At 39.0% G+C, this 12547-nt stretch overlaps 1 protein-coding gene across 1 annotated transcript in view; it reads right to left on the bottom strand.

The window, feature by feature from the left end:
- The window catches only part of LOC139468105 (uncharacterized), a 44930-nt gene extending 33379 nt beyond the window's left edge, over nucleotides 1-11551 (bottom strand). The window contains exon 1 of the mRNA XM_071249839.1: nucleotides 11252-11551. Coding sequence (XP_071105940.1) covers nucleotides 11252-11309 — 58 coding nt within the window. The 5' untranslated portion in view covers nucleotides 11310-11551. The remainder of the gene's footprint in view (nucleotides 1-11251) is intronic.
- Between the last annotated feature and the right edge of the window lie 996 nt (nucleotides 11552-12547).

Raw genomic sequence — 12547 nt, 5'->3', positions numbered from 1 at the left:
CGATATTCACGTACTCATAATTCTCAGGCACAGGTTCCTGAGATTTGTGATGGATTGGCGGCTTCAGTGTCTTATACACAGATTATTTGGATTTGTGACTTGTACTGTGGGAGTAGGTTAACGTCAGTTGCCACATGTGTGGTCAGTAGTTGAATATGGTTCTGCTATATGGGTTTCTTATGACGTAAATGCTGTGCAGAATAGAGTCATTACATTTTTCTTTGGCCTCCGAAAAACTGTCCCTAATGTTGATATACATTGGAATTTTGATATGGTACCACCCGCTGTAAGGCAGTGAATAAATGTTGCCAGACACCGGTATCGCTTCAGGAATATGTCTTAAAGATTATATAGCTTGATATGAATGCTAAAAATAGAAATAGGAAATTGAAATTTGGAATTCGGAAGAATTAGTGTGATTTTTAAATGTCAGAGTGTTAAACACACAGGCAATTTTGCACGTATACACATGGAAAGAAGTTGTATAAAAGATTGTATTGTACAGAGAAACGGGTCGACAAGGAAACAAGCTTAGAACGAACAGAACTTTTAAACTAAAAAGGATTTGTATGTATAATCTGGAAGGTAATTTAAGGTACCAACGTTTACTACAATGTCTGGAAAACTATCGGACCTACTCCAGTCAAAGTTGGTATGAGATTTTTAAACAGTCATACATAACTGGATATTACATTTAAAGAGAATAGGTGCATGAATAAAAAATCTGTCTATTTAGCTATCACTCTATTTCATCAACAACCAGACCTGTTCGTCACGGGTGGAACGAGCATTCATTGAAACAACCATCTGCATAATGCTACCCATGCGTCACAGGGCCATATGACACAGTTGAACCAATCAACTCAACTCGAAAGGGTGCACGGGAATCAAGCACGTTGTGACGCCCAACGCTAACACCGTATTCGTGCGTGCGTGATTCCCGTGCACCCTTTCGAGTTGACATGTGGAGGACAATTCCAAATTTGATGTAACAATGACAAAAATGGTGTTCGCAGTTAGCTTGGCTTTCCTTTGCATGTGTTTTTTACGGGTGTCACAGGTGGGACAGGATGCGCTCAGCTTGGCGCGAACACCTGGTATCATCGCTTTTTGATAGCGATAAGAAAAAATGTCGGAATCGTACTATCGAATTCGGACCGTACCGTCCCATCGTCAGGAATGAGATGTGTTCGGATTTACGATTCATTAAAGATGGTGCCCCTAAAATTGTATTTGAACGTTAGTATTGTCTTGTTTCCGGACTAGCCAGGGTTCAGTGTATACATAACACGTATAAAACATCGTATCTCTCACATGTGGCTTGGCGCTAAAACTGTACATAAACAAAATAATGAAAGATATGCTTTATGTATATGTTTTGAATACGAAATATAATATTAAACAAGTCGTGACGGCCAAATGGTAAGATATTCTTTATTATGTTGAACATGATCAGGGTTTCGGGCAACAAAGTGATCCATTCCTTGGTCTGTCTGAAGTTCATCTAATTATTAGCTTACGGCAGTCGTATCGCTGAGATGGTTTCGTGGAGTGCGACCCGGTTTGGCAAATATTACTTTGTGTCTCTAATTGTTACTTGAGATCTACCGTACACTATTGTGTTATTGTAGTCAGACACATATTATCATGAGCCAAGGTTGTGTAGCCAGCCCCCCGTTCCTTGCGTATATTGAAAGTCATGTTGCTAATTATTACAGACGTATCCGGCGAACAATTTACTGTATATATCGATACAATGAGGCATTGGTCATAATGAAGGCGATTCCCAGTGCAGTCGCGAATAACAAAATTATCCGAGTGTTTAGTGGCTTGGGAATATAATGAATCGTTTTGCGCAGGCCTTTGAACTCAGGGGTGAAGCACTGGCCTTGACCTTCCCTTACCGCTGATCACAGACAGGTGAGGACATGTTCACGCCCAGCTGGTAACACCGTCGGAGGTAACTTAATGGGAGGTACTTAATGTTCAGATGCCTTTTACAACTATAGTGGTTATGTTCCGATCCGGGGATATTTTTGTCATTGTAAAAGAAAAGAATATCGGTTGTACAAATTGACTGCAAATGAAAATGGCAGCAGGTCTTCACATGTCTTCCGATAAAAAAAACTGGAAGGTTTTCATAACGTAAGATTACTGTGTCTCGCTCGGATATGATAACTCTCTGTATATCATCGTTGTGTTTTGTTCTGTATGAGCTGCACAAATGGGGTCTAGATTCAGGGGATATATAAAAGGTTTGTAACCTATCGAGATTTTGCCTAATTCTATAATATCACGTAACAGATACAACTCGACTGTGAGGCCAAATAAATACTGCCTACAGCGAGTCAGGGGGACCAGAGACGCCAAAATGATGCAGGTTCTAGACGTTTACAAGAATTGGTATAAGCGGATTAGAACCCACAAATAATGGATCCTGTAACACTAAAGGAATGAAAATCTGTACGGCGAATTACGCGGCTTCTTAGACAACTAACTATGTAGGCCTACAAACTGGTGACATTGGTTTGAACATGAACAGAGTATACCTTCCGAAATATGTTATTAAATATTATAATTACACCTATATTAATGAAAAACATATGTCAAAACTGTTCTTGTGATCTTTTGATGACATTGTATTTCAAAATGTATGATGATTAAATATTAATGTCTATTAGCTCGAATCTGTTACATGAATCAGAATGTTATTTATGAATATTATTGATTAATGTATACAGGTGTAATACTGAATGCATATATTTACTGTCACTTATATTATAGCCGAGGCGAGTAGTTCAATAAAATAAGTGAATAAATTGACGCCATCTGACCCTCGACGTTACAGCACTCGTCCTGTCCGGCGTCCGAACGTTTCGAATTTGGGACACCGGACAGGACGAGTACTTCAGCGTCTGTTTCTCCAAAATCTCACTTCATGTTAAACTTCGAGGCCCGAGCGAAACCACAGTAAACTCATGCACGGTGACGCGATAGTTCGCAATGCTACAGATTAAACTGAGTAAAGCAAGTAAACACTGATACATGCCTAATACAGATAAATAAAATATTCCAACCAGTCTGTCTGTATTTGACGAGCACTGGGAAATAAAGCATCCTTTCCTTGATTACCACTTGAGTAGTGAGTGCGGCTCTCCAGGATCCACATTTGATTATTTCAAATTTAACCACATTAAACCAATGGGACGACTGGACGGAACATGGTTAATGCTGATTGTCTGAATTGTGTGAAACTGAATGGCGTGACCCCCTCGCCCTCGCCCTCACCCACGCCATGAGACCTAAACCTGACCGCCGGATCTCGTCCATCTAATGCCCTTCCTGTTTCTACATCGAGATGGCGAAGACACGGTAGACATGCTAATTCGCTCCACAACACCTGGTGTCATTGACACAACAGACATGCTAATTCACCCCACAACACGTGGTGTCATTGACACAATAGACATGTTAATTCGATTCCACAACACCTGGTGTCATTGACACGATAGACATGCTAATTCGCTTCCACAACACCTGGTGTCATTGACACGATAGACATGCTAATTCGCTTCCACAACACGTGGTGTCATTGACACAATATACATGCTAGTTCGCTCCACAATACCTAGTGTCATTGACACAATATACATGCTAGTTCGCTCCACAATACCTAGTGTCATTGACACAATAGGCATGTTAATTTGCCCCACAACACCTGGTGTCATTGTAATGATTCGTCAGTATAGGTTTAAATGGATTTTTCGTTCTTCTCGCCTGACAGATGAGAGTGCGAATTCTCGTAAGTATTTTTAGCTAAAACTCCTGCTTTGTCAAATAAATCTTTTCTATGATAAATATCGTTAAGGCCAAAGTATGCTATAAAAACTGAAATAACTGTATATGCACAATCTGGCACAATCCGGCACAATCCGGTGTAGAGGAATGTAGTGTGGTGTTCCTTGCAAAGTTTGGGTCAACGAAATTAATATTGTCAGTGTCTTGGGTTTTTGAATTAGGAAAGCAATTCCATTGATTAAAAAAAAACCCGCATAGATGGATGGATAGACCAATCACTGAGGGCAAATGACTCTACATTTATCAATAATTAAGGTCCTAAGACTCTCAGTGAGTAATTCTCTTGTCTGCGGAATGTCACAGATTCTTGGGGGTAGATCATTCTTTAGCATCAGTTTGTACACCTATCACCGGAAGCCAGATTCCTCTCAATTTTTGTTGCTTTTAACATCATATAACGATGTTAATCATATCTTTTCAAGATGGTGATAAACACTGCAATGTTCTTATTTCATTCAAAATGTATATTTATATGTTTGTAAGCACTTGTAACATCATACTTAAGGATATATAAGTATCGCCTGAAGAAGATGAAATGTCAGTAGGTTTCGTGCGATAGTTTTACATCCATGCAAACTAAAACTGCTCAGCCACGTTGGCTCTTCACATGGGCACTGTAGGACTCCCCACAGGGCTCTGTCGCTGACACAGACAGAGAGGGGATTCTTGTAAAACCCTGAGGGGAGTTCTTAAAGCTCCAGAACAACTGAAAGAGCACTGCTTACAGGCGATTACAGCAACCTTCACATTTACGTTTTCATACTGTTTCCTCCTCCGAGTTATTGTGAAGGTGTTTATGCACAGCTGATTAATGTTTACTGACCTCGGAGTCTGTCACGAGACCACAGGCACTTTTTAAAAACAGCCGTTACAGACATCGCTGACCAGCACGTCATTTCAGAACTACTGACTTTTCAGAATGATGAACCACATCCCCGTGATAATGGTAAAGGACTTTGGGAATTGAATGTCGATGGGAGGCTGATAGCCCTTAATTATAACGATAAACGTCTAGATGTTATTTTAATTCTTTGTACGCCTTCCATTCCTTCATTTACCCTTACCAGAAGCGATGGTCTACAGATTGGTAAGCTGGGGTTTCAGTGAGTATCATCATGTCTGATACCATCAACAGACCCGACATCCACACTGGAACCGTTCTTGGATGACAGCCAATCAATGAGATGGCATGTGTCAGTGAGGGGTACCTTAATGTTGTCCTTTTTGGTCGCTTCCTCTTCAGGTAATTAAATATTGTTTTGCATGGAGGAAACATATCGACAGGTCTTGCAGTCGTTCTGGAACATTTTCAAAGCGGGTCCTACTCTGGTTGTCATAAAGCTGTCTTCTTTAGATTTCCTCCGTTAATTCCCTAGCGGACGAGGTCTTTAATCCACGGAAAACATTTTCCGATTGTTTTTTGGCACTGCTTGGGAATGATGAGCTGCCAAAATGTGTTTGTTTTTTTAAGTCAAAACTTCCACAGGGACATGTACAAATAGTGTGTTGATGAGTAGAGAGGTCAAGGTCAAGTTTCACGATCGATTTATTAGTACCATCTGGTTCGAGGTTTTAACCCGTCTTCGAAATTCATGTAGTTCGGAGCTCGCGCGCGTAAGTGCGTGCGCGTGTGTGTGTCTACAATTACCGTAAGAAATTCCAGGTCAAATTTACAGACATTCAGCCATTTGAAAAGTAATTGCGTCTCCGCTTTGTTTCAGGAAAAACAAGTTCACCAATTGAATTGCTGACATTCTTCCATACCATCTGTATTGAGTCGCAATCCAATGTACTACAGTTAATAAGTCAGAGGTGTGGGCATATGGAGATGCAAAGGTTAAATGCGTACATCTACACTCTCAATGGCACGTATATAAATATGACAACTGAAATGAGGATATGGCGGGATATGTGTGCAGGTGTAGCTTGAAGCTAGCATGCATGCCTGGTAACTCAGCGAGGGTTGAGTCACGTAGACAAGGTCCAGATCTATCCCATCTGACGGGCATCATGGCAATCTCTTCTCGCATTGAAACCTGAATCACACAGGTCTTCAAAACATTTTCGTAACATGAAGTGAAAAATCAGTGTTATCAGTATTTTATAATGATATCACCAAATATCCATTTTACGGATAACAGCTATTAAGAATGTAAAATAATTATTGTCATAAATTTATTGAGTAAGTGAGTGAGTTAAGATTTAACATCGCATCGGCAATGTTGCAGACATATCGTGATAGATTTATTGAATGATACCATATATTCTTTGCCTAATATAAGAAATTCAGATGATTTGATAATATCTTGAAGTGAATTATATCATGTTAATGAGATGCTGATATTATTATTATTATCACTGATATCATAAAATGGTTTTGAAAACATAAACCTGATTGTACTCATATTATCAAAGGTGTCCGCTTTTGGAAGTACAAGTCATGTTTGGAACTAATAGACTGTTCATATGTAACCGGTTGTTTTTGATGATATCTGAAAAACATTTGCACGTTGCATTCGTTACATTCACTGTACCACCGGATTTAATCGTGATATCTTCAAATCTTGGTATGTTATATCAGTATCTGGTTAAATTGATGATATCCATACATCAATTTATGCTGTCTGTAATAATTTATTGCATCAATAATATGATTAATTTAATTGTTGAAATAATTGACGTACATCATGATCTGAGTTAAATAATGAATCAAAGAAAAGTGAACTGGTCGGCTCGGAGTCAGTACATTGTGTCTGAGTGGAGCATCGGTGTTACGCTGCGGAATTATAACACTGTCACAAGCAGAGAATACGTATGTTAGATACACTGTACTCAAGTGGTTGTAAATACCTGACGAAGTGCAGTCTTACAAAACACGGGGAAACGGATGTCTGGTGTAAACATGCAACTCTGAGAACTGGTTTTACACTGATCTCTGGATTGTTTTTTTACCTCCTCAGGGCAATGTACACTGCTGTATTCTGTACTGTCATTCTCGAGGGTCCCATTCATAAACATGCGCGTTTCAGTCACTCCTTCAGCGACTTTCGAGCTGTCGTAGTTTCGTCGTTAAAAAAAGTTCAAACCGACTAGAAAGTAACGTGAACATTTTGTTATGTCTCATACATCATACACGTTATAGTGATCTGTGGAGACGAGTACACTTTACCAGTAGACACAACGTATATGTTATTTATCTGTCAGCATACGTGTTATCTGTCTTAACATACATGTTATCTTTCTGTCTAAACAACATGCGTGTTATTTGTCTGAAAACATATGTGTTTTCTATCTGTCAAAACAACATAGACGTTATCTGTGTAAACATACGTATTATCGATCTGTCTAAACATCATACGTGTTATCTGTCGAAACAGCATAGCGCTTTCTGACTAAACGTGTTATTTGCCTAAACACCATACGTGATATCTGTCTAAACATATACGCAGTATCTGCGCAAATACACGTGTTATTCGTCTAAACATACGTGTTATTCGTCTAAACATACGTGTTATCTGTCTAAATAACAAACATGATATCTGTCGTATCTTTCTGTATACACCACATACGTGTTATCTGTCTAAACAACACATTCTGTTGTGTTGCCAAACAACACGCTTGTTACCTGTCTGTAAAAAGAATGTGCTGTCTAAACAACACATGTTACCTTTCTCTATAACATGCATGTTATCTCTCTGTATAGCATGCATGTTATCTCTCTGTATAGCATACATGTTATCTCTCTGTATAACATGCATGTTATCTCTCTGTATAGCATGCATGTTATCTCTCTGTATAGCATACATGTTTTCTCTCTGTATAACATACGTGTTATCTCTCTGTATAGCATACATGTTATATATCTGTATAGCATACATGTTATCTCTCTGTATAGCATACATGTTATCTCTCTGTATAACATACATGTTTTCTCTCTGTATAACATACGTCTTATCTCTCTGTATAGCATACATGTTATCTGTCGATATAGCATGCATGTTATCTCTCTGTATAGCATACATGTTTTCTCTCTATATAACATACGTGTTATCTCTCTGTATAGCATACATGTTATCTCTCTGTATAGCATACGTGTTATCTCTCTGTATAACGTTAACATGCATGTTATCTCTCTGCATAACATACGTGTTATCTCTCTGTATAACATACATGTTATCTCTCTGTATAACATACATGTTATCTCTCTGTATAACGTTAACATGCATGTTTTCTCTCTGCATAACATGCATGTTATCTCTCTGTATAACGTACGTGTTATCTCTCTGTATAACATGCATGTTATCTCTCTGTATAACATACATGTTATCTCTCTGTATAGCATACATGTTATCTCTCTATATAACATGCATGTTATCTCTCTGTATAGCATACATGTTATCTCTCTGTATAACATACATGTTATCTCTATGTATAGCATCCAATGCTGTCTGGAAGTTAGGTGTTGTATCAAGGAGCTATGGCACGTACATATCCGACACTATCTTGCTACACACATTATGAACCCAATACTAAGATATCTGGAGTTACATTAACTTGTAGATGTAAACTCTAGGAGGGGAAAGCCGATAGAACACATGGATCGGATAATGACGGCTAGCCAGATGGCACGGGAATATAAACATTCTCAGCGTTGATATTCAAATGTCAAATGATATGCCAGTGTACAATCTTCACAATCGTCTGTGTTCATTTTTCAGAGACAAGCAGTCAACTTTGAAAAGTAAAGATTTCTCGATCATTGAGCTGTGTCGACCTTTGGATATAACATCTAAGCTGTAGATATCTATTGTCCGTATATCACATTGTCCGTCCCGTGCTTTTCAATGCTGTCTTGACGTCACAGATGCGATTCTGGTTCTTTTTTCATGATTTAACTCATCAGTATAACCGTACACAGTATGCATGTACCTCTCACAGGTTAATGTACTCATCCCACGTCATATCCGGTTTTGAGAATGCTGGTTTGTTCATTTTCGACTTGTGCGTAGCGTGTAGGTACATCAGGGGTGTAGAACTGCAGCCCGTATCCAGATGTATCATGAATAAATAGATTAGTTACATTGTTGCCTTTCATGAAACGGTTGCAATTTTTATGAAGATGCGGTACAATTGCAAATACATCGTAGCATTAATCTACACCCGAGTCCCAATTGCCTGGCGTAATTAATTTTATTAATTTTGCATTAACATTATAAACATGTTGGTTCCCTAAATTGGTTTAATTTTTTCAGGGGATGGGGATTATACCTTTGGACGATGTGACCGTTCACTGAGGAGCATATCCGGGTTTGTTTCCACGTAAAGACAGCATATGGAATCTGTACCGAATCTTCAGTACTGGAAAAAGCCACAACTACATTGTTTGTTTGTTTGTTTGTTGTTTAACGCCGCACTCAGCAATATTCCAGCTATATGAAAGCGGTCTGTAAATAATCGAGTCTAGACCAGGCAATCCAGTGATTGACATCATGAACTTCGATACACACAACTGGGATACGATGACATGCATCAATCAAATCAGCGAGCCTGACCACCCGATCCTGTTAGTCGCTTTTTACGGTAAGCATGGGTTGCTGAAGACCAATTCTACCCCGGATCTTCACGGGTCCACACCTACATTGAAACTCATACGTGTGCATAATGGCTAGTTTTGCTTGTTTGGTTGGTTGGTTGCACCCAGGAATATTCAGCGATATGACGGTGATATAGCTATATCAGTACAACACCAAAGCACATGTATAATACTTCGTTAATGGCTACCTCCAATATACTACAAGAAACTAATGTGTCGTTCATAAATGTCAGATGCCTTATTACTTTTTTAATGTAGATATTCCAATAATATTCATGTTTTATTTTGACTGACGTTACACTTCACTGCACTGTAGAATATCAACAAGCTGTAGCCAATACATACAACAAAGACAATTACCCATAGTGTGTTCGACAGTTCTACAATCCACGATGGTAACTAGCACAGTAATCACATAAATAATTAATCATGTTTGCAACGATTATGGGTAAAGTGTGGTATTTTTCCTCGATGCCGTGGTTTGACTTGATGAATAAACCATCACTCCAATAAACTAGAAGTGGCGGCGGACCAATCAAAAATACTAAAATTGTGTAATGAACTCGCGAGTCAAGTATATATAGTCCGTACCTGGTTCCATGGCACATTATATGATAAGTTAATGGATGCTTAACAAACATGCGAAAAACCTCATCAAATATGTATACGACAAATACAAACTGTCTTCAAAAGTTTTCATAATATGCGTTATATTCTTTAAAGTCCCTATTAACAATACGAGTATTGGAAACGGGTATTGTTTATTTCACGAGACAATATCGTTGCACTCTAGTGTTTTTTAACCATTACATTTGGTCTGGAAATGATTACCAAAGGCACTTCTGCATTGAACGTGGTATCATGATTGGAAACTAAACGTATATCAACGATCTAATCCAACTATAGGGAATCCAATTGAAGGAAGCATTCATCTGAAGCAAAATAACAATCAAATTCGATTCATCCCCAGTTCACACAATATCCACTTCGGAAACAGTGGAACAATTCCGACAGACACCGAATGTCCAATACTGCTGCATCCTCTGAGAAGGCTTAACGCGGTGTAAGCTCGGGCGTTCGGGGACAACAACAATCCCGTTATTATCAGCGGATCTGAAAGGTGTATAATCGAGCTTTGTGAGTTACGAACAATTCAATAAAGGACAATCCATTTTGCAAGTAATATTACAAGGTCCTCACTGTATAGAAGCTGGTGACCTTCCATATTCCCCCTGGTGTGAGGGGAATGAAGTTATAACGTATGATTTTTTTTGTGTAGATCGGCTGACTAACAGGCATGAAACAACGCATCTGCACCACGATCGACCTTTTATGATTCTTTTCTCACTAGCGTGTATGCTATAACGTTGACTGGCCCCGATTGAGCACTCTGTTTTGGTCTAGCTATACAGGTTGAGATTCCAGCTTTGCTATTCTGGCAGAACGACAAGCGTAAACATGGATCATACAAAACAAAATCAATTCTCTCTCACATCTCTGCAGACCTTTGTATTAATCACGCAACGCAAAATCAGACTTGTAACTCTGTCTAGTAATCAGTGATAGCACCTGAGCTACAATAATACAGTCAATTATAATAAGCTCATTATCGTGGCCTATATTACTTTATAGAAGTATCGTGTCTTACAAGAACAGCGACAGTCCGTTTTTATCAGAACCATGCACTTATGGCATCAATGGCACTGTAATACATGTGTGTTCGTTGGGGGTTGTGGCCCCTCCTTAACAGTGGGATGGGGAAGAGTGGTATAAGTGGGAAGATGCAGAAACGGTTCTTACCTGAAGCTATCGTTGTCACCAGGAAGCACAGTACTCTGCTATCAATTATCGAACCCATTGTTGTTTGGTCGCATGTTCCACGTTACCAGCCGTCACGCTCACTTCATCAGCAAAATGATTCACTCCTCCACCGCTGCTTCAAATCAGTTACACCAGCATCGACAGTTACGGCGAAGCCAGGCAAGATGTTTATATTAACATTTCAGCTGGTATATCCCTTTGGCTGTTCCAGACCATGCCTGGCTCACAAGCTCCTGGGTGAATGTTTCAGACTCCGGGATGTGATGTCGCTCCTCAGCCTCGCTTTCAAAGCGATCAATTCTCGTCTGCTCTGACAACCCGCGTGCTCTCGCAGACGACACATTCTACTTCTCGCGTGATCAACCATTATACTTTCCAACATATCTAGACTCTAGAACCCGTTTCTGTGAATAGATAAAGTTTATTTCAAGTGACAGTTTGGTTTTCTCTCTCGCCCTTCATTCAATTATATTTGAGAAATCTCATTAAACTCAGACTTGAAGTCAAGCTAGCTACAATCCCTGTTTTCGCGCATCTCGATTTCCTTTGGCATAACGAACCGACATGATACAAGAAAGATAAAACAAAGACGTCAGTGTAAAATTAAACTGCGGATGGATAATAATTCAATTTAATATATATAATAATCTAGTATGTAAGTAAGCCACCATGCACATTTCTTGTCTTGCACATGCACATGTCTTGCTCATCTAACTGTGCAAATAAACCATTGTCTTGCTTCAAATGGTAAAGGAACATTTTACATTGTCAATATCATAAAATGAAATAAATACACACTTGGTGAAGAATAATCCAGTTAACTATAATCAATATTTCATTGTATCTGTATACATCAGAAATGAATTGAATATATATTTGAAATATATGTATGTATGTATGTGTGTGTATGTGTGTATTGCAAGGAGGGTACATTTATTATTCAAACCACGACTAATTTCAAAGAATATGCCCAAAGCACCATCTCTGCGACGTTGATTACCAAATTTTAAATAATGCACCGACAGACCCAGAATAGTGTCCTATTAGTGGAAAGAAGTTGTCAATGACGTCATTGCTGTTTTTATCATGGAGATATAACCATAGCCGCCAGAATGTGTGTAATTCTTCCAGATAAGGTTACTGTTCCACTTGCAGACATTTGGCGGTCGTCAGTATTTCTGTTCATTTAATTAAACAGAGACTATAATACCCACTCTGCACTGTAAAACGTTTTTAGTCCCCAGCGCGACCGAAAGGCATTCCTGACAGGGAATA

Source organism: Haliotis cracherodii, unplaced genomic scaffold (genome assembly GCF_022045235.1).
Source record: "Haliotis cracherodii isolate W230 unplaced genomic scaffold, xgHalCrac1.p SCAF_2, whole genome shotgun sequence".
NCBI classification, from domain to species: Eukaryota; Metazoa; Mollusca; class Gastropoda; order Lepetellida; family Haliotidae; genus Haliotis; species Haliotis cracherodii.
This window is presented reverse-complemented; position numbering and strand designations above follow the sequence as displayed.